Source organism: Lissotriton vulgaris, chromosome 6 (genome assembly GCF_964263255.1).
Source record: "Lissotriton vulgaris chromosome 6, aLisVul1.2, whole genome shotgun sequence".
Taxonomy (NCBI): Eukaryota; Metazoa; Chordata; class Amphibia; order Caudata; family Salamandridae; genus Lissotriton; species Lissotriton vulgaris.
In genome coordinates, this window is record NC_141694.1 from 618,971,294 (window position 1) to 618,995,095 (window position 23,802).

The following is a 23,802-nucleotide window of genomic DNA, read 5'->3' on the forward strand; positions in this document are numbered from 1 at the left end:
ATTACTTGCATTTAAGAAATCTCAATTTGAGATTCCTTAAATGCAATGCATTAATGTTTAAAAAATAGCGATTTCGCTAACAGGGCACGCACATTACCATGAAGTACAACTTCCTGGTAATTTGCAAAAACTTTGAAAAATGCATTAAAGTGCATTTTTAAAAGTTTAATGTTGCGCACACACATGCCCTAAGGGCATGTGTGTGCGCAACATATGTGCACAGATCAATTTCAGGGGTGCAACAGGGTGTTGTTTGGACACCACTGCACCCTTGAAATCGCAATCTCAATTTGCTAATCGCTATTTGCGATTCGCAAATTGAGATTGTTTTCCCATTTATTCCTATGGGCCTCTAGGCCCATAGGAATGAATGGGGAGGTATTCCTTAATTGCGACTCGCAATTTGCGAGTCGCAATTAGGGAATTTTAAAAAATCGCAACTTTTTTGGCAATTTCTTGATGCATTGCATTTTGCAATTCCTTATTTGCGATTCCTTATTTTTCGCAAATAAGGAATCGCAAAATGTATGCTTGATGCATCTGGGGGAATTGTTATTTGCAATGTAAATAGCTCAAACTCATGTAAATGCGAGACCTATTGCATTACAAATGCGTGTGTGTTTAGCTGTCACGATAACACCAATCTGTGTACATGACAATAGTGTGATCTGTTATTCTGCTAAGTGCTGTGATAATTGTGACAAGCCTGTATGACTCGTTCCTTCTTTCATTCTTTATATTATTTAGTTGTAACATCTAACATGTATTTAAAAAAATACATTTAGAAAAAAGTGGGGGCCAAACTTTCTTCTTGGGTCCAAGTGCAACAATAAGGTGTTGTTGGTACAGGGCTTCTGATACAGTTGCGTTGCAAATAGGTACAAAAATAGAATGGCACCCAAAGCATAGACCTTGGAAAGGTAAAAGGCTGGGTTGGGCCTACTAGTAATCAAAGGCATCATGATTTGCAAGTCACTCAAGATACCAGATGAATGCTGAACTCAATGGTACATCTTCCTTCCAAATGACTAATTTTCAAACTTTCTGATGTCAATCATGGCGTGCACAGCTAAATATGCAAAACAAAGAAGCACCTCTAGTACCCTACACAGAAAGTGCTCCAAACATCTAAGTTCAAGTTTGAGTAACAATAATTACCCACTGCAAACGTAGTAGTATTATTACGCAAGAAGTACGCAAACATAAGGCACTTCTTTCATTTCAATACTGAAGCAGTGCCTAATTGAAGAAGATCTGGTTGGGCGAATAAGAAGGGTTTGCTGAAAAACAACGATACAAAAGAGAAGTGACACCATATGTATTCCTTTTGTGCGCAGGGTGTTTGGCTAGCACCAGCAGCGCCGGTACCACACAAGGTGATGGGTACTGATACCACACAATCTACACTGTTCATGGTCTCGGCTTCCCTCAAGAAAAGCGTCAGAATCTATTAAAATCACAGCCCGCTGATAGCAACAGAGACATGACAAATCATAGGACAAAAGGCAAGATACCGCCGAATGTATCGGGGCCTGGCCCATTTGCATGCAAATGATATTAACACCTTCGCTGCTAAGGCAATTCCCCTCCTGTGCTGGAAATTGCTATTTTCATTGTTTTATGACGAGCTGGGCTCGTCATCAGCACACGACCACTGTGCACCATGACGAGCCCAGCTCGTCATCAGCATCGAAAGGGTTAAGCGGATCTGGCCTGCCCTGCGAGCATGTCAAACTGATGCAATTCCAGCCGTGGCGCACGGGACGCGGCATCAGATACCACAGACTCAGGCTAGGTTTACTCTGCCAAAATGCGCAGGGCACCCAGACTGGAATCACTAAGGCTCTTAAAGAGCATCTCCTGACAAGCCACAAATAATTGCAGTCCACTCATCCCACTGTACTCAATTATTCTGCACTCCTTATCTGCAGGGTCTGGGCACCCGCAGAGGGGCTTGCTTGGGGCGTGACCACGACGGAAGCAAAGTAGCGTCCCTTTGTGATATAGCTAAAAGAAGTCCCGGGGCTCGCAACCTTTTTTAATCAGCCGTGTTTTATACTTTTAAGGGAAAAATTTACTTTGAAGATTTTTGATGAGCTGAACTGGGATCAGGCATCGCAGCAAGTTCATGTGCCCTGCAGTTTAGGTCACTGATACAGCTATCTAGAACCTATTGTAAACAAGCGGTCGCTATTGCGTGAATGACAAAAAAAGTGCTTACCCACTAAATGAAGACAGGATAACGTCGCAAGTAAACAATCCAGTCCTGATGGGCGGTCCCAAAAGGAGACAGAGGGGTAATAAGGAGGGACTAAGAAGCCTCATTTTCAATCGGAAGCCAGCATTTACCATGGACGATGACGCCAGCCAATGAAAAATATGAGCAGGGCTTCCACACCACTTCTAAAAAATAGCCTAATACAGAATGCCTCGCAAAGCAAGCAGCGCAAGTGCTGAAACACTAGGCGAGACCTAACAAGGCCTCTTCAGGACTGAGGAAGTCAGGGAACCTTTATACCTTGACACATTCACAATGTAAAAATCACCAAGTGGGGAGACCCAGAAGAACAAACTAGAGCACGCCAAAGAAATGCAAAAAGAAATCAAAACTTGGGTCGGTGATACCTCATGTTAAAAAAAAAAAACAGACTCCAAGTGACCTTGCTGTTGGATCAGGAACCACTTACGATTCATACAGGAGGGTTGTGTACTTGTGAGCCACGGCAAAAGCTTACCAAAAGTCCAAAGGTTCATTTCCTTGTAAAATATCCTACAGTTCCTATATCAGGGTCGTTCACATGTGTTATACAGAAAGCAGAATCATCAGAGGTTTCTGATCCTACAGAAAACGTCTCTTGGAGTCCAGTTGTTTTCTGATATGCGTTATCACCGTCCCAAGTTTCGATTTCCTTTATCTTTGCTTCGGTGTGCCTTAATTCGTTCTCCCGGGTCTCCCCACTTTGTGATTCTTACACGGTTTAAATAAGGTTTCAAGTTTCCTTGACTTCGTAATCCGGAGGGGGCCTTTAACCCCTTCCGTGCTCAGGATGGCCGTGAGTCGTCCTGAGGCACAGTGGGCGTGTGCTCAGGATGGCTCTTAAGCGTCCTAGCACCCACCCACGGGGGAAGCGCTGGCACTCCCCAGTGGCCCGCCCTTTATGCTGCCCCCATTGGGGAGGACAGAGGAAGTCCTTCTGCTTCCCCACCGCCCCCTCCTCCATGTCATCTAATGGCATCACTGCACGTCACGCACAGACATCATTAGATGAAACTGGATGCGTTGAAAGCGATTTGCTTCCAGTGCGTCCAGGAGGAGAAGGTGAGTTTCTCCTCGGGGAGGGGGGATTTTGTGATCAAAGAGGCATGGGGGAAAGGAAAGGATTTTCCTTCCCCCAATGCCTCTTTGAGCATTCCTGCTGCACGACCGCACGATCCTGCAGAAGAAATGCCCACTAAAAACCTGGGATTTTTTGATTTTAGTAAATCTATTTAATTCGTAATGCATGCGGGGAGCAGCCTTTTGGCCAAGGGTCGCTTCCCTTTGAGGCACATTTTGTTTGGCCGTTTCTGCCCCCCTGGGGGGGTAGATCGGCTCAAAAGTAATTTTAGATGGCCTACTAGGCCCCAGGGACTTTTTTTGTTTTTGTTTTTATTTTATATTACTAATGCATGTGGGCAGCGGCCCCTTGGGCAAGGGTCACTCGCCTTTGGGGAACAATTTGTGTGGCCATTTCGGCAGATCAGCCCAAAATGATTTTACATGGCCCACTAGGCGGCCAGGGATTTTTATATAAATGTTTGTGGGGAACGGCCCCTTGGGCAAGGGTTTCTACCCTTTGAGGGGCATTTAGTGTGGCCATTTCTGCGCCCCGGGTCGGGGGACAGATCAGCCCATAAATATTTTAGATGGCCCACTAGGCCACCAGGGATTTTGTTTTTTATATAAATGTTTGTGGGGAGCAGCCTCTTGGGTAGGGTCGCTCCCCTTTATGGGGGTGAATATTGTGGCTATTTCTGCCCCCCTTGGGGGCAGATAGTCCATATGTTTTCAGGTCCATCTGTCCCCAAGAGGGGCAGAAGCCACTAGACACCAGGTTTAAAAAAAATGTTTGTTGGGAGCTGCCCCTTGGGCAAGGACCGCTCCCCTTTTACGAGGGTGACTATTTTGGCTGTTTCTGCTCCCCTTGGGGGCAGATCTGCCTTGTGCTTTTAGGCCCACCTACCCACAGATGGCAGGTAGATTGTGTGGGGACTAGTTCATTATTTGCATATGTGATTGTAATGTTCTATTTATTTTTATTCCAGCACACAGTTTTTTGTTCTTGTTTCCTGTTTCAGCAGTGATTGATCTGTAGTTTTGCGTAGTTGCATTATTTGGTAAGAAAAACAATTATTGTTGTGTTTACTCCAAATGAGTATTATTGCCAAGTGATGTCATAACAGCAGCATATTTAGTTTGTGTTTTGGGCGTAAAATTGTTTCCACTGTCTTTTTCGTTGTCTTAGTTGTAATTTTCTTTTCTTTTTCAGAGGGATATTGTTGGTCCTTGCTGCATCTCTGCAGAGTAGGTGGAGGTGAGTCTAACTGCTTCTGACAAGTTATATATTTGGAGTACACAGGCATGTGTGATAAAGCCACATTTAGTTTTTTACTTTTTCTACAAAGTGTTTGTTGTTGTTGACTTGTTTGACAAGTTACCTTTGTTAGTAAGGATTAAGGCTAGCCGCAGAATTACTGCTCTGCAGGTGGTTGTATCCTTTTTGAATCTTCCTCGGACCATGATTATGAGATGGACAGTGCGTCTGAGGGATAGGAGGAAGTGCAAGATTATGGCAGTGAGTCTTCTGCCCACGAGGAATTATCGGATGATGAAACTACTCTCAGTGCGGATGAAGCTACTCTCAGTGCGGATAAAGTGCCTGTTTTAGAGAAGGACACTGATGTGTCGAGGCATCTGGATTGCAGCTTGGGGCTGCAAGGCTTCCCATTGGAAGTGCTGGACTATGGGTTGATCCAAACATGGTGCAGCCGGTGTTGCCTGCCTTTAGTGGTGATGCAGGGTGTAGAGTGAATTGTGATTTTTTCTTGCCTATACAGTTTGTTCAGTTGTTTATGGATGATGTATTTTTGGCTGAGATTGGTGAGCAGGCTAATTTGCATGCTGAACAGTATTTGTGGGACAACAGTGACAGACTTAGGCCCCACTCAAGAACTACCTAGTGGACTCCCACAAATCTGGTTGAGATGAAGAGGTTTTTGGGTTTTACTTTTTTGATGGAAATGATAAGGAAGCCGTCCATGACTTCATATTGGTCTACCAGTCCATTGATGGCAATGGCCATATTTCCTGAATGTGACCGTCTTTTTAAGATTTGGCCTGTCCCTGAGCACTTTGTAGATCTTCAGAGATCTATACTCCAAGGAAAGAAAAAGCTATTGAGGAGTCTTTGGTCCTGGTCAAGGGTTGTTTGGTTTTTAGGCAGTACATTCCTAGCAAAAGGGCATGTTATGGAATTAAGATGTATGTTGTTTGAGAGTAGGACTGGATAGGACTATAAGTTCCGGGTGTACACTATTAGTGATTTCACTATTGTCCTCCCGGGTGGTCCGTCCACTTTACAAGTTTCAGAGAGAATAGTGTGGGAACTTGCTAGAGGACTTTTTAACAAAAGTCACCATTTGTGCCTAGATAACTTCTATACTGCTGTGCAATTGTTTAAGGAATTGTTCAAAGTGGACACTCTTGCTTGTGGCACAATCCTCTCTAACCGTAAAAGTTACCCAAAAGAGCTCGTTTTCGAAAAGCTGTGGAAACATGCAATATTTTGTATTAGCATAAGCAACAGCCATTTTGGCTGTGGCTTCTGTTTTGTTTCCTTCGTCCTCTGCGGTTCGCCTTTTCACTCTACTTGTGTCATCAACTTTAGTTCACCTCTTTTGACATGGCTCAGCAATGTAAGTGCTGGGGGGTTTGTAGCTGCCGGTGCACCTGGTCTTAGAGGCGATCTATTGATCGTTTACTGCTGCCATAAGCATTCCTGCTCCCCCTCCCTATTTATTGACCAAGTGGTCATCCATCTGTCCTTGTTTGCCATAGCTATTTCTGTGTCTAAACTTGCTCTTTCCATTTCTGTCCATATGCTTACATTGCAACACAACTGTATAAGGATGATGGTTTGTGAGTTCAGGGTACCTCCTCCTACAACACTTGAGTGTTGTGCGGACGTGGTCCCGCTCATGAGCGATTAATAAACTTGTTGTTTTACTTCAGCTCCAGTGCCGATCTTTCTTTTGTTAGTATTTGGACCCGTGGACAAGAGGGTGACCTTGCACCAGTGTGCTCACTTTTGGGTACATTTCCACAAAGCTTCAAAGGGGACTTTGCTTTGCATAGTGATGAACTGCTAGCTGTGAAATTTGTGAACAGGAGGGATGTGTACATGCGGACTACCATCCATGATGAAAGTACTTCACCTGTCACTGTTTGGGGTCAGGCTGCTGAAGTGCGCAAACCTGGGTGCATTGTAGACTACAATAAGCACATAGGTGGTGTTGATAGAGTAGATCAGAGGTTGGAAACTTACACTGCTATTTCTAAGGCTTACATTTGGTGTAAGAAGTTGGGAATCCATCTTTTCAATTTAGCAACTATTAATGCTTTTGTTGTGTTCAAGAAGTGTTCTCCAGTGTCACAGACTACTTTTGTTCAGTTTCAGGGGTCTGTGATAGGCAGCCTTTTTGCTGTGGAACAGGTAATTTTTCCTAGAGTTGGAGTGGTGGAGGATGTGGCTAGATTGAAAGATCGCCACTTTCCCAATTTAATTCCTCCCACGTCCCAAAAAACCAATCCCTGTAAGAGATGCAGAGTCTGTTTGCGAAGAGGTATGCGGAAGGAGTCGTATGCACTGTGCTGATTGTCCATCTAATCCTGGGCTGTGTGTGTCCACATGTTTCAGATTGTATCACACTCAAAAGAGATTTTGGGAGCAGCCATGACTAATAGTGTACTGCCTGGTCTGCATGTTTTTTTATTTGTTGTTCAGTTTCACGGTTGGCATTAGAATGATGTCCTTAGTTACCGCTGTTGTGTTTGTAGTTATAGTTTTGTATATAGTTCCAATTGGTTTGTGTTTTATCTCTTGTTAAAAAGTGACAGTGTGCGTGGACTGGCGTTTCGCTGGTGGTGTGCGTGGACTGGCGCTTTGCTGGTGGTGTGCGTGGACAGGCGCTTGTCTGGTAGTTTGCATGGACAGGCGCTTGGCTGGCAGTGTGGGTGGGCTGGCAGTGTACGTGGGCTGGCGGTGTGCATGGGCTTGTGCTTGGATGGCGGTGTGCATGGGCTGGCGCTTGGCTTGCGGTGTGTGAGCAGTGACTTGCTGCTGGTCATTTCACACTCTGCTAGCCAAACGCCACAGCACGCACTAGGTCAACCACCAGCCGGTGTGATTGCTGTGTCACCCATGTGGGTGTATGAAAGTGATGGGCCCTTGAATGGCGCTGTTTGTTGATGTGAATGTTGTAATGTGCTGGGCCCGCAGCTGACCGTGTAAATGGTCTTATGTGTCACGTATGGAAGGTGTGTTAATGGCCTGTAAAGAGGTTGGTGCCATGCAGTGCCTTTACAGCTCATGAGCTGTGACTCATTGGTTCAGAGTTTTAACCTTTTAATTATTAGCAGTGTATTTCCTTTTCATGAAAATCTCTTGTTAATAGAATTTTACAACCTGAACCTTCACTCACCCTTGTCCCAAATCCAACTATTATGTGTGTGTACTTCAGGAATTGTTTGTTTTCAAGTAATATTTCTCTTTTCGGTCAGGATGTACATTGTCTCCACATTGTCTGTTGATGTGAGTGTTGTAATGTGCTAGGGCCGCAGCTGGTGGTGTGAAAGTGTGTGTCAAATATGAAATGTGTGTGAATGGCCTGTAAAGAGGTTGGTGCCTTGCTGTGGCCTTACAGCTCTCGAGCTGCGAGCCATTGGTTCAGGTTTTTAACCTTTAATTCTTAACAGAGCATTTCTTTTTTGTAAAATCTCTATCCAACCAGCATATGTGTGTACTTGAGAGAATATGTGTGTACTTGAGGGACAGATGGATAGGCAGTCATATCTGTCTTTCTGTGCTAAGGTGTAATCTGCCTCTAGGGAAAATGTACCAACTTTAGATATTTCTGTAAACCAACAAATATGGGGAGTGCTGGGTGGTGTGCCTCATGGATCCCAACAAGCTTTTTTACTCACAGTGCCATGCAATCTCAAAATGTGACCATAGCCACGCATTTTTCTTGCATTACTGTGTCATAATATTCTGTTATCATAAAAAACCACAATTTTTTCGCCATTCAGCGTTCCCCCCAGGTCTCCCGATAAAAATAGTACCTCACTTACCTGGGTGGGCCAAGAACCTGTGACAGGCAAAGGCCCAAAATACACTGAGGAGACATCAAAATTACCTAGCACAAAACAACCTGACTTTGCAATGGGGGGTGGAGGGGGTCACCTGAGTTTTTGGCCCCGGGCTTGGCGGCCATCTTTGGAAACTATCAAACCCATACATTTCTGAAAACTAGACACTCTGAGGAGTACAGCGAGGTATGGCTTGCGTGGACCACCCAATGTTTTCCTACCCAGAAACCCCTGCAAACTTCAAATGTAGCTGAAAACAAATCACTTTTTTCTCACATTTCTGTGTGGGAAAGTTGTGGGATCACCGGGCTGACACAAATTTCCTACCACCCAGTGTTCCCCCAGGTCTCCCGATAAATAAATCACCTCACTAGTGTGGGTGCCCAAAGTACCCGCTACAGGCAAGTGCACAAAACGTATTGGGGAGACATCAAAATTACCTAGCACAAACCAACCTGACTTTGCAAAGGGGGTGGGGGGTCACCTGGGTTTTTGGCCCCGGGCTCGGAGGCTATTTTGGGTACCTACCAAACCGACATTTCTGAAAACTAGATACCAGGGGGAGTCCAGGGAGGTATGGCTTGTGTGGACCCCAACGTTTTCCTACCCTGAATCACCTGCAAACCTCAAATTTATATTTTTGTGTGGGATCACCGTGACGGCACAAATGTCTTACACCAACGCTTTCCCCTCAGTCTCCTGAGTAAAATAATACCTCACTTTTGTGGGTGTCCAATGCAGAATTGGCTTAAAATATTTTTTCTAAATGTAGCGCTTAGAATTTGCTGTGCTATACCCTTAATCCCTATGTGTTTGGCTCTTCCCAGTCAAAGTTCCTTGCCCCACCCACACAAGTTAGGTATCAATTCACACGGGAGACTGAGGGGGAACGCTGTGGGGTAGGACATTTATGCTAACATGGTGATCCCACACAAAAATATTTGGAAAATGTGTTTTTTTAGCTAAATTTGAGGTGTGCAGGGGCTTCTGGGTAGGAAAACTTTGGGGGCTCCACGCAAGCCACAACTCGCTGGACTCCCCCTGTGTGTCTAGTTTACAGAAATGTGTGGGTTTGGTTGCTTCCCAAGATGGTTGCCGAGCCTGGGGCCAAAAACCCAGGTGACCTCCCTTGCAAAACCAAGTTGTTTTGTGATAGGTAATTATGATGTCTCCTCAATACGTTTGGCCTCTTGCCTGTCGCGGGTACTTGGGCCACCCACACAAGTGAGGTACCATTTTTATCAAAAGACTTTCAGGAATGCGGGTGGGTGGAATTTGGAGGATCAAACCAGATTCCAGAACTTTTTATCAGACAAATGTGAGTAATTCTTTTTTTTTTTTTTTTTACAAAGTTTGAGGTTTGCAAGGTATTCTGGGTAACAGACCCTGGTGAGAGCCAGATAACTCACCCCATCCTGTGTTACTCTTGCCGTCTAGTTTTCGAAAATGTATAGGTTTGCTTGGTTTCCCTAGGTGCCGCCAGAGCTGGGGTTCAAAATCTACAGCTAGGCACTTTGCAATAAAATGGGTCTGTTTTCATTGTAAAATGTGGAGTGTCCATGTTGTGTTTTGGGCCGTTTCCTGTCGCGGGCTCTAGGCCTACCCACACAAGTAAAGTACCATTTTTATCGGGAGACATAGGAGAACATAGACTTGTAGAGCAACTGTTATTACGTTCGATGCAATTCTGCCTTACAAATGTAAGACAATGTGTAAAAAAGAAGTCGCTTTGAAAGATGTCCTATAATTCAAATGCTAGTATGGGTTCCCACAATTTCGGGGATGTGCAAATAGCTTCCGTTTCTAAACTCTAGATTTTGTTGGCATTTCAGAAATACATAGGTGTCTTTCATACTGACTGTTCACTGTTCACATTAACCCAAATTAATTGTTATATACCCGGTACACAATAAAAAACCATTGAAAGACGCTGCTCAGTTAATAGCTCTGGGTTGGTCACATTCTTGGTGAACCTACAAGTCGTATATATCACCACAAACATAAGGGTCCAGCAGTTGTAACAGTATATTGATTGAAAAAAGTCGGTCATACTTAGGAGAAGTTACAGGTAAAAACGTTGGCACAAATGACTGTTTTTGTCGACGTATTTACATTTTATCCTATTTTCAACTGTTAGTTTCTATAAAAAAAAAAACCTTGAAGGATCTTCATAAATGACCCCTTGCTGAATTCAGAATGTTGTCTACTTTTCTGAAATGTATAGCTTTCCAGGGTCCATTATTGCTTTCATAACCATTTCTACCACTAACTGGAAGGAGGTTAAAAGTACAAAAAATGGCAAAAATAGGCTATGTCCCAGTAAAATGCCAAAACTGTGTAAAACATTTAGGTTTTCTGACAAAAGTCTGTCAGTCCCTGAAAGCTGTGAAGATGGTGATTACAGCACCACAAACGCTTTATTGATACAATTCGCAGGGAAAAAAACAGATGCTTTCATCTGCAGCACTTTTTTCCCACTCCCCTGAACTCCACCCAAAAAAAGGTAGCTGTATTTTAGCTAATTTGTGGGTCCCCTCCAAGGAATCAACAAACCATGGGTACCTTTAAAATCCCCATGGTGTTGGAAGAAAAGGACCCAAATTTGGCATGGATACCTTATGTGGTCAAAACGTTACAGGGGCCTATGTGCGAACTACCCCAAATAGTAAAAAAAAATCTTAGCACAGGGTTGGGGGAGGCCTAGCAGCAATGGGGTTAATAACTTTGCCTGAAACTCTTCGACTTGTCCAATGAAGGAGAAGTCTTTTAGACTAGATTACCATTAGGAGGATTCAAAGGTCAGCTGCCCATGAATGCCTGAAGAGCTTTAACAACCACTTCAATTTTCTTAAAATTGAGGGGAAGCAACAAGGATCTGACCGATTTCACATGTTTATGTTGTTGGCAGATAGGCATCAAATATGTGATTTATAAAAGCTGTGTCTAGTGTTTTTTATTCCCTTTTTGATTAGAAAGTAATCCATGTACTTGTTTTTGGATGGGTACATAAATACAGGCATTGTGTAATATATTTATAGAAATATTTTTGCTATTAAAAAAATGAATACTCAGTGATAATTGTTTCATTCAGGTTTAAATAAATGTCTATTGAACAAGAGGGAGAGTCAGGGATGTTTACATAAACTATGTGAGGTGGGAACTCCTGGTCCTCGAAATTAACAATAACAACAAAGAAGGAATCCCCCTATATGAGAGGAAGATAGCAATTAGCCATATCCTACAGGAGATCTAGGTTAGCCATAAAAGGCCCCAACCCGTTTACCGGACAAAGCTTGTCCTTTGAGAAGACCCCTCACTCACCAACCTGGTTGGTGACATGCTTCATCACTGGGGTCCCACCCCATAGGCCGAATGCCCATAGAGTGTGCTACGACACCTGACTACAGTGGAGCTGGCGCTCAAGAGGAACTATTTTGAATATGAGGATCAGATATACCTACAGATTGGAGGAACATCGATGGGCAGTACGTTTGCACCGAGTGTGGCGGGCCTATATGTCCACGATTTTGAAGAGAAGTACATCCTCAGCGACACGAACCCCTATAGCTCACCAGGTTGGTGAGTGAGGGGTCTTCTCAAAGGACAAGCTTTGTCCAGTAAACGGGTTGGGGCCTTTTATGGCTAACCTAGATCTCCGGTAGGATATGGCTAATTGCTATCTTCCTCTCATATAGGGGGACTCCTTCTTTGTTAAATAAATGTCTGCCAATTATTTCCACATATTTTTACCTGTATTCATCAAATAAGGCACAAGCTCCATTCCACAAGATTGTCCTTGTTGGCGTCAGAAGCAGCATCGCACGACGCCCGGGGCATTAGCACTGGAGCGGATCCCGTGGAAGGTCTCTGTCTCGCTGCCGGCTCCGCTCCGGATCCAGCAAGGGATCAATTTGGCCCGAGTGGAACTGAAGGCATACTCGCCAGCGTGGATCCAGTAGGTGCCCCTTCCGCACCCATGGGGACACAAGGCACTCCAGATGGGCCGGGTAACCGAAAGAAGAGGCGCATGGCCTCAAATTCTTTTAGTTGGGTGAGGGTTGCTCCAGGAAAATGGTAGAAGCGTGGAGCTGATCCAGGATCAGGCCGCCGAATCGCAGAGCTTGGAGTGCCAACGCTTCCTTGTCTTGTTGAAAGACTGACAAACGTGAAAGTGGAAGAGCGGTTGGACTTCATCAACTTCTTGTGTTTATAGAGCTCCCCCGATGACAACAAATGAAACAATAACCATCGAAAGGGGCTCTGTGAACTGTCTTGAGACCTCCCACGTGAACGGGACCTCGAGCATCTAAGACTTTAAGGGAACCCTCCCTCAGTGCATTGGTGTGCATTTGTCTATGACATGCCCCACATGGTTTGAAACCGGACTGTTTCTTTGGGGACATCCTCACACTAGTAGTTAAAATCTCAAAAAGAGTCAAAAAAGTTGAAAAAGACCAGTCAAAAAATGACTAAGGGGTGGCTGAGACAGACCAGATCAGCACGATCTGGTGGAGAAAGGAAAGAAGTGACGTCAGTTCGCCGAGGTGATGCCTATATTGGTACTGTGCAGGTAATTTCTAGTATGGATGCCACTGACACAGAGCTGAACGACACCACCTACCAGTGCGCAGGGGTACTGCTTGAAAATCTTCCAAATCCAGTATGATGCCTGAGGATATTGTAAGGTAAGAAATTTGGGTCTAAAAGTCTATATCACATAGATGAGAACAATGTCACCTTCTGGATTGTATCTGCTTCACCCATTAGCACGGCTTGAACTACCATTAAATATGAAATTAGGAGGCACTGCTCCTGATTTCTTTAGGTTGGAAAAGTTCTGGCAGCCCTATCTTCAATAAAAAAAAACATTTAAAAAACTTACAGATGAATAATGCTAAGGCAATGTTGGAGCTGTAGCAGAATGCCAACCGCATGTTGGCCAACCTGGCTGTCACTGCCAACCAATTTGTCAGTTTCATGTGTTGGAATTTGTTGCCTGTAAAAACTGTAAAATACTAGTGTTGTTTGTGGTGGTGGTAAGCCATTATTTAACGGTGATACTAATAATTAACAAGCACTGGCAACGCTGATGGGTCTCCACTATAAATAGGCTTTACCGGTGCATTTGTTTTGTCTTAGCTAGCCACGTTAAACATGCGCGCATCTGTTCATTGAGAACATTTTAACAAGTTTGTAAAACACTAGAGGTGTGCGCATCAATGGAGGACCTCTTTGGAACAGTTTTGCTATATTTTAAGAAATGCTGCTCAAAAACGGTCAGTGCAGATTTACATGCATCTGCTGTGGCCATCTTTTAATGCCTTTGGTTTTTATTTTACTATAGTCTTAAGCCTATTTAAAAATGGGCACAATGATACATGCATACTCATGGTAGGCATCGTTCCATGGAATTTTTTTAAAATAGATAAAACCTGTTCCAAGATGCCCACTGCACGCATGTGTGCTGGCAACAATCTTGGAATAGTCAAATGACCATTTTAAGATGGCTGCAGGTGATAGTGCAGTGGGCAGAATAAAGTATACAACAAAAGGGGGCATAAGGCAAGAAGGCAATGGGTGCTTTACAGAGATAAGAAAGGAGTAAGTCAAGTGAGTGACGGAGAAGGGGAGAGAATATAGTCCATGCTATACACTGCAAGCAAGATTGCATCATCCAATCACAACACTGAGACCGAAATGCTAATAGGCACGATACAAACAGGAATAGGTAGGTAGTCTACTGTATCAGGAGCAGGGAAGTTAGAGAGACAATAAAGCTATCCAATCATGAGTAAGAGGCTAGCTCACAGCCCACTGCAAGGACGTTATGTATTTGAAACATTAGGGCCGCATACAACAGTTCAGAATGTCCAAAGCCATGGATAAGGAGGCACAAATGTTTGTACAGGAAATCCTACCTTCCCGTTAAGAGACATATGTAGCTTCGATAAAGGTATTTTAGTTTCTTCTTGTACTTTTCCCAACAATTTCTTTCTGGCCTGTGATGAAACAGATACAAGATATTGTAATAAAGTATATCATTTCTATAATGTATGAAAGCTGCTAACTTTATTGCTTTAAATACAAAATACATCTAATCTACAAGTAATGCATTAAAATGTTGTCTATCCATATTCTCAGCCTCAAAGGCTGCGCCAACATCGATTGCAAAAGCTATTGTAAGGATGCCTGTGATGCTGCCCATACCCAGAGAGTCAGTTTGCTGATTATATACATGTCACTTTAAAGCACAACATATTGCCTTCGGATTTCATCCTCTCAGACCACTGAAAAATGACTATCTGCAGTTAATATTAACAGATGCTTTTCAGCATGGTTGTCCTTCAGATGACTCTTACAACTATTTGGGGGTGTGCTGGTGGCGTCCTCATTTAATGGTTCTGTCAGGTTAACTGGCCAACAAATTTAGGAATAACGAGTGTTGGGGAAGAGAGATATTTTAGATCCGATTTGACCCTACATGCATAGACAACAACGTTGTGAGCACTGCAATGTACTTCAGGAGAAAAACAAACGTTTAATGCAAATAGAAAACATTTTCAGCTAAGGCCCACATACTGCATATGGAGGCAGAATGTGGGACACTAAATAGGGAAGTGAAAAGAGAAACAAAAAAAACACAAAATGCATTTTTCAATGGGAAAGTGAGAAAGGAGACCCTCAGTCTGAATGCACGTAAGGGATATTTCTGCCTCTATATGAAGACTGTCCTAGTATGTATGGAAACATTAGGGCCTACACAAGGGTGGTTTGTCGTAAATAAGGATGGTTAGCACATGGGATGTCTTTATCTTTAGTTCCTGGTGTGCATCAAGTGGTTGAGGAGGAGCTCCTCATCAGCAGGAGTCAGACCGGTCCAAAATTACTTAGGGTATTAGAAGAGCATTTATTAGGCCCATAAGATTGTCATTTGTTCATATTTGTTAAAATTGCGTTTGTGGCTATACAATTAGAAAGGAGTCTTGGGCATAAAGCAGCACAGAATGAAAATGAATCTATTGCCCATGTACATGTACTGACCTATTCATACTCTTTGGGTAGTATACATTTTGTGCGAGGCAAAAAGGACAGATTGAGCATCAGCAAAGGGCAGGATTAATAGTGGACTGTAAATTAACCTCTTGTTATGCCTACATTTCAGAGTTACCAATGCCACCACTATCTCTAACTCCGGGGGAACAATAGTAAATACTTCTCATTACGTTTTTTGGGAAAATAACATGCATGAATTTTAATTTGTGTTTCCATACAGATTCCCACATGTTTTCCCACATTGTTTACCAGGAGACCGCAACTGCTTTCAGCAGCAGCCAAAATCACTGGATAAAACACCCTAGCTTTGAATATTATTGTATTACGGGGTCAGTGACTCATTACCACTCCCATCGAGACTACCAGGGACACTTAGAATGAGGCCCCATCAACTGCATGAGAATGGCATAGAGACATAGGGCCAGATGCATTAAGCTTTTTTCCCGTTCGCCGTTTGCCAACGGGAAAAAGCCTTTTGGGATATTTAATCCCAAAAGGCATTCGAAAAATAGGAAATCGCAAAAAGTGCGATTCCCTATTTTGCAAATGCATTTAAGGAATCACAATTTGCGATTCCTTAAATGAAATGCAGGAAGCCCCAAAAATTTGCGATCTGTCCTTAAGAAATCACAAATTACCAGCAACTTCAAGTTGGTGGCAATATGCGAATTCTATGAAAAATGCACTTTCTTGCATTTTCAAGGTGCAATGTGGCGTACATACATGCCCTTGTGGCATGTATGTGCACACATGCATATTCCAGGGGTGCAACAGGGTGTCCATTTGGCACCCTTGAAATTGTATGAGCAATTTGTGAGTACGTATTGGGTACAGCACTCCGTACAGCACTCCGTTGTTTAGAATATTGAATATAGTTCCAAGATAGCAAAATGCCTGACATCCTGAAAAGCTGTTTTGCTTTGCTGTCCTATCTGCCAGGCAGACTGCAAGACTGCTGAAAGTTTTTGGGTCTTCAGGAGTTGTTCAATTTGCAAGTTAAGGATCTCTTTGGTAATGTGTAGGAGGAACAGAAGGGTTGACTAGGATTTTAAGTAATGGCATAAAGGGATTTTTGTTAAAAGTGGGGTTAAGGAGGGACTGATCCTTGCAATACTGTTATTTCTGTATTAAACCAACTGTATGGCTCAATCTGTGTAAACTCGTTGATTATTAAAAAGTGTAATAGGCATTTCCATCTAAACCAACATTATTTGTGATCATGAAACATAACCTTGAATAAGTAGATAATATTGATGGCTTTACCCAAACGTTCCTAATTATTAAAAATACAATTTCATGACTCATTGGGACAATGTACGGAAGACAACAGCTTCTTAATTCCACTACAAGCATTTCATTGTGTTACTGCTAAATTTTCTAGATGTTTTTCTAAAGCATTCTCGAATACGGCTTAAGCAAGAAGGACGATCTCCCTGGACATCACAACAGTAACCCATTAAATTCTGGGAGCCTGGTCTTCTACTGAATAATGTACTTTGATGGACTAAGAAGTCAAGGTAAAATCTGACTACATTTTGTAGCGCAACTTCAGCTGGCATTCTAAATCACCTGCGAGAACCCTTTTATTATTTGGTACTCTGTTCTACATTATACTTTGTGTCTGTGTGATTAGGCCACTGAACGCTACACATGATGTGGGGGTAGCATTGAAGCAGTTCTTGAATTCTTCACAATTGCAAATGGGTGCCTGTGTAGTGTTGGGTGCAGGGCGTGGCCCTGCCCTGTGCCCAGCCACCCAGCAAGCACTACTGAAGGCCTTGCACAGCAGGGGTGGGGGTGAATGCCCGTGGGCTGTTGGGTGCTAGGTCCAGCCCAATGCATGGCAATAGACATCTTATTGTACATCAAAAAACACAAAACTTCACAGAAAAAAGGCTAAAGTGGCATTATAGTTAGAAATTTAAATATCTTACTTTACATTATAAACCTTAGATAGTCATAAAAAAGAAAGAAAAGACAGGGATGAGATTTAGAATTACCTGAAATAATTATTACTGGTACATTTCTGTGGTTTTTGATCCTTTAAAAAAGTATGTTTTAACTGAAAATGTTCCTAGCTATATAGTTGTTGGTGTGATGCCCTGATTCAATCTCTTAATTGAAGGTACTAATGCCATTTATTGCTCCTAGTTCAATGGAGAACACAATTTTCAGTAGGTTTGTTATTAATTGTAAAACATATTTGTAAATCGGCTAGTAGCTGGAGAAAATTGTGGGAGACAAAGTGTATTTAGTAATCCGTTGATACGTGTTTGAGTTCTGAGTAAATTTGTGCCCAGAACATAATTGTCCTTTTTCATAATGGATGCCTGACATGGCCCTGAAGGTTTGAGCACTTGCTTCCCTCTACAAGCCATTTCTATCAATTAATATATGGAAGACCGAATGAGGTAAGGGAGAGTAATTACTGAGGCAAGTATATTTCCAGAAAATGTATAGCCTCGTGATAGCGTTTCGGAGTAAACATTTTTATGGTTGTCAATTTGTACTGCAATTTGATGGAATGGTAAATTTGTAATTTTGTTAAAAGAGTTTATGAACAGTCAGTGACATTTCATTATATTACAAAAAGTGCTTGATCATTCCAAGAGGAAACATTTCTTTGATGTCAAGCAAGCTGACTTGCAACACTTCATCTCCCAGAATAATGGGAAAACTATGCTTGATGTAAAGCAGAAACTAGTCTTTTAAAATAGGATTTGTTTTAAGCTGTTTTTTTTTTCCCCCCAAAACCTTTATTGCTCCTTGTCGTTTTACACAGCCATTGGCCTGCAAACCAACGGGCCGGCCGCCATCTCAGTGCGAAAGTATGCTATTATTGGAGAAGCCCGTACATTTGTTGCTGTATCCGTGGTTTGATTATTTCGCACTTCAGTAAAGGCGCATCTTTCACAATCAATGTGCTAAATTAAGTAGGTTTGGTGTTTTGTTTTTTCAACAATAAACAACGTAAAAGATCAACAAAGAAATCACAGGTAGGTCATCACGTGCTGGAGTGAGTCCACATACATTATGCTGTGGTAAGTTTCTGACACATTTATCCGCACTTCAGTCTGCAAGGTCATACATATTGGTTCAAAACTGATGTTAAGTATACATGGAAATTCCTACGGTGTGGGTGCTCTGTTTGTTCCTCCATTTCCAACCCTCCCGTCCCCCATGGTCTCCCGCAGACCCCATCCCCACTCGCCCCCTTTCTGGGAACTCTAATCGTCCTCCCCCTCTTCATCCGATGATATTGGATCATCTTCCGGTAGGGGGTCACAAATGTCTCCTCTGTATGTATTCCACGGGGTCCAAATCTTATTCCATTTTCTCGGGCAGGCCCTGCTAGCATACACTTCCTTTTCCGTGACCATTACCCTGTCCATATTCTCACACCATTGTGTTCTCGTCGGCACCTCTGTTGCCCCCCATTTTTGCGCTATGTCTCTTTTAGCTAATACCATGCCCAAGGTAACCCATTGCTGGCCATGCCTAGACAAATCATTAGGTTCCCACACATTGAGTAGGCATTTTCGTGGTTCAGGGACCAGAGATATCCCCATAGTCTGTGATATTGTGCGCAGCACACGTCTCCAGTAGTCTCGAATGCGTGGGCAATCCCATATCGTGTGAAAGAATGTCCCTTCCTCCCCACACCCTCGAAGGCAAAATGGGTGTTGGGCGCGGTGTATGAGGTGTAGTGTTGTTCTAGTATAATATACTCTATGTAAAATTTTGAGCTGTATGAGCCGGAACTTAGCTGAGATGCCTACTTCTTTGGGCGAAGCCACTGCTTCATTCCATTCGGCTTCGTCCATAGCTGCTACGTCACCCTCCCATTTTTCCTTAAGTTTGGTCATGGGATCTGGCAAATTATTTATTAACCTACGGTATGTGAGCGAGGTAGCTCGCTCCAACATAAAGTCCGTTAGGAGGCGGTCTTGAAGCGGGGAGGCCTCTGGTACCTCCGTCTCGGGGGGGATGGCTGTAAGCAGTGCATGCCGAATCTGAGCATATCGGAACTCTTCTCGTGTTCCTAGCTCATATTGTTCTCTCAGCCGTGCAAATGGAACCACCGTGCCTCGATCCCATAAGTCTCCCACTGTGGACAGGCCAATCTCATCCCATTGAGAGAAACCCTTGCTATTCCGTAAGTTCCCCAGCTCCCGGGAGTCCCACAGGGGAGCAAGTTTAGTTATTCTCCCTTTCCAACCTAGTGTCGACAGTGCATTGTGCCATATCTCAGCTGTGAGTTTTGTGGGTCCCGTCAATTTGCGTATTACCCGTTGGTCGTACAGTGGGGCTAGCAGGGTATTTGCTCCCAACCGTGTCCTGTCTGCTCTGAATGCTGGGTCATTTTGGGGGGCATGGATCCATTGATTTATGATTTTCAGCTGTGCCGCCCAGTAATACAATTTCAGGTCTGGCAGTGCAATCCCCCCGTCGTACCACCCTTTGTGCAATTTGGCCTGCGCGATGCGGGCCGGGCGGTTACCCCATAAAAGATTCGCCACCAACGCTGACACTTTCCTGAACTAACCTGGTGCCACCGGGTACGATGTATTCTCCAGGATGTACAAGAAACGGGGCAAGGACATCATTTTGTACAATGCAGCCTTACCCAGCATCGTTAGGGGAAGTCCGGCCCAGAACCCAACGTCCTGTTTAAGCCGTTCTATAGATGGCTTCAGGTTTTTATGTGCAAATTCTACCGGGTCTTTGGTGACATGTATGCCCAAGTATTTAAAGGAGGATCCGGCTTCGGTCAAGGGGCAATGAGCACTCAGTGTCGGGCCCGGTCCCTTCAAAACATACAGTTCCGATTTGTTCCAATTCAGTGTGTATCCCGAGATTTTCCTGTGCTCATCACACAGTGCCAGAAGCGCTGGAATGCTACGTTCCGGGTCTGTGAGGTATACGAGCATGTCGTCTGCATATAGGGAGACGCGGTCCTCCCCACCCCCAGCCCAGGAAATCCCCCTTACCAATGGGGTAGATCGTATCAGGTGTGCTAAAGGTTCTAGGGCGATTGCGAAGAGCAGTGGTGACAGGGGGCAGCCCTGTCGAGTTCCTCTTCCCAAGGGGAAAGTGTGCGAGATATGGCCATTCGTTACTACCTGCGCTACTGGTCTCGCGTACAGCAGTCTGACCCATCCTATGAATTTGGGTCCAAACCCTAAGTGTGCCAGGACCTCAAACAGGTAGTTCCATTCAACTAGGTCAAATGCCATTTTTGCATCGAGGGCCAGTATCACCGCTGGTTCGGGAATCGAATCCGCTCTTGCCAACACTCCGTGCACTCTTCGCAGATTCAGTGCCGTGTTCCTGTGCGGCATGAACCCGGATTGGTTTGGGTGTATGAGGTCAGGTAGGTGTGTCATTAATCGGGTAGCCAGGAGTTTGGCTAGTATTTTAACTTCTGCATTAAGCAGGGATATGGGGCGATAGGAATTGCAATTTTCCGGTGGTTTCCCGGGTTTAGGTATCGCAATGATGGTTGCTACTCTCTGGTCTGGTGGGAGCTCGCCCCTCGATAAGCAATCCTTATACATGGCCAGTAGGTGTTTACTAAGCTTTTCCGATGTGGTCTGATACCACTATCGGTATGCCATTTGGGCCGATCGCTTTGCCGGGTTTTATCACCCGTATTGCTAATTGGATTTCTTCCATGGTTATATCTGCCTCCAGTTCAGCTGATGCCTCCGGCTGCAACCTCGGTGTGTGGATAGGTTCTAATGCCGCCCTGGCCATATCTACCGTCACCTCCCTGTCAGATGTGTAGACACCCTCAAAATGGTCAGCGAGTATTTAGACGATTCGCTCCGGGCTTGTATGCAGTGTACCCCTTCTGTCTTCTATTTGTTGGATACCTCTAGCGCACCCCCCCTTTTGTCTAGCCAGGCCAGCATCCTACCTGCTTTATCCCCTATATCATAAATTCTATTCTTTGTGTCCGTTATCTGTCCTTTCACTTGGTGCCGTAAATATTCCGTATACGAGTGTTGTTGGAGGTGCAATGTGTGGGCCGTGTCTGGCGTGGGATGTGTTTCGTGTTCGCTTGTTGCTTCTCTCAGCGCCAGCTCTAGTTCGGCCAACTCGCGTGCCCCCTTAACACTGTCTTGTATGCTTCCCATAGGATCGCTGCCGACTGCACTGACTCTAGATTCTCTTCGAAGTAATGCGTCGTTGCCTTCTTGAGTGCTTTCCTGACCTTGGGTACTTTGAAACATGCTGCCTGTATGGGGTAAAGTCATTTGCGTGTTTTCTCCTGGGTTGAGAGCGTTAAGGTAATCGGTGAGTGGTCTGATATGCCTCTGGGTTGAATGTCTATGCGGTCTACATGTTGTATGCATTCTCCCAGTGCCAAGAAGTAGTCTATCCTTGATAGACTGTTGTGGACAGCAGAGTGGAAAGTGTATTGATTCATGTTAGGGTGGGCATGCCGCCCACATATCTACCAGCCCCATAGCTGTCAGAAAACGTTGGAGACGTGATGGACCCTCGGTCGGACCTGCGGCGGGGAACCTGTCGAGTGTACCGTTTATAGTGGCATTAAAATCCTCCCCAAGTATGATGTCACCCTCCGGAAGGGCTAGTAAGAACTCACCTAGTTTCCGGAAGCATGACCGAGTGAAGTGCTGGTGGGATATATACCGAGACCACATTAATAGACCTTCCTTCCCACTGTCCCAGTAGGGCCGCGAAGCATCCCTGCCCATCAATCTTCGTACTCAGTGGAATAAACTGTGATGATTTCTTAAGTAAAATCCCAGTCCCTCGAGACCCTGACGTGAACTCAGAATGTGCCACCATTTTATACCCTCTTCTATCAAGCGCCTTGGAAGTACTGCCCTGTAGGTGAGTTTCTTGAAGGAGTGCTAGCACCGGCCCCTGTCTTTTCAATGCAGTAAGTACTAACCCACGTTCGACCTTGTCTCCCAATCCCCGTACGTTCCATGTTAGTATGCGAAGGGGTGCTCCCTGGGATCTAGGCGCACCCTCTACCCGACTACGTTGTGAACAATCTGCCATGTACCACCGTGAAGATGTTCATATGTCAGTTGTATCTTGCAGCCACAGTGACCCATCCCTCCCTACCCAGGAGGTGGCGTGGGTACCACCCAGCACAACCCGACTCTTCCTGCAAAACTCTAAACAACTCAACCAACTTCTCCTTTCCCTTCTCAATCTGAACATGGAGAAATGTATAACCTGTTTCAGTTTGCGGTTTGCATTGAACAGTTAAACAACCCCCCCTCTCCTCCCCCCTCCCTGCCTCCCTGCCAGACGGGCTTAGAACTGTCCGCCACCCCAACTCAGCAGAGTGCTTTACCCAACCCATAAACAGTACTTGCTTGCTGGGGTGAAGTGTCCTCCGGAGTAGACAGTGCCCCTGCCCTCTCCGGTCTCTCCCGGGACAGTGTCCAAGCCGGGTCCCATTCAGGAAGCCATGTCAGTGTACATTCAGCTTGATGCCGGGAGACTATTCTTCCACGTCTTCCAGCGTATTAGTGTTGTCCTGCGTGGGAGAGCGCGTTGATTCAAATCCACCTGACGCTTGAGATCTCGGTTGGCTGTCCCCACGTTGGCTCTGGTTTGTTCTGTTCGAGCGTCGGGGTAGTCCTACTTGTCGCCATCCATCCAGCCATTCATGCGCCGACTCTGGTGTGTCGAAAAACCATACCTTACTGTCCGCGACCACTTGCAGCCGGGCCGGAAACAGCATAGAGTACGGTAGTTCCGTGGCTCTCAGTTCTCTCTTGATATCAAGGAAGGTCCTCCTCCGGCGTGACACCTCCGCAGTATAGTCCGGGAAAAAGGCCACGGTAGAGTTCTGAACCCGCAGCGGCGCGGCCACCCTCGCAGCCTGTAGGATCGCATCCCGGTAACGTAAGTTGAATAGTCTTGCCAGTATGGGTCTGGGGGGGGCTCCGGGCTTGGGTTTACCCCCTGGAACTCTGTGTGCCCTTTCAACGGAGAAGAATTGCGATAAACCCTTGGGTTTGAGCTGCGACTTGATCAGGTCCTCCACATACAGGTCCATGGCTCTCGTTCCCTCCGATTCCGGAACCCCAAAAATTCTTACGTTGTTGCGCCTAGAGCGCCCCTCCTGGTCGTTCAGCTTCTCTTTCAGCGTCTTATTCTCCGCTGCCACTCGCTCCATTGCTAATTGTAGGTCTGATACATCTTCAACCAGAGATTTGGTGACCACCTCGACCTGCTTCACTCTTTCGCCCATTTTTTGAAAGTCCGCCCTGAGGAGTGAGATTTCAGTGGCCGTGGACCCCACCGTGGCCTGTACTTGCGCTAGTGCTTTCATCACGTCGTCGAGTGTT

At 44.8% G+C, this 23,802-nt stretch overlaps 1 protein-coding gene across 2 annotated transcripts in view; it reads right to left on the reverse strand.

The window, feature by feature from the left end:
• The window catches only part of UFL1 (UFM1 specific ligase 1), a 288,697-nt gene that overhangs the window by 21,750 nt on the left and 243,145 nt on the right, over nucleotides 1–23,802 (reverse strand). For both annotated transcript variants that reach the window (XM_086926636.1, XM_086926637.1), the window contains one exon: nucleotides 14,326–14,406. In XM_086926636.1, coding sequence (XP_086782762.1) covers nucleotides 14,326–14,406 — 81 coding nt within the window. The remainder of the gene's footprint in view (nucleotides 1–14,325; nucleotides 14,407–23,802) is intronic.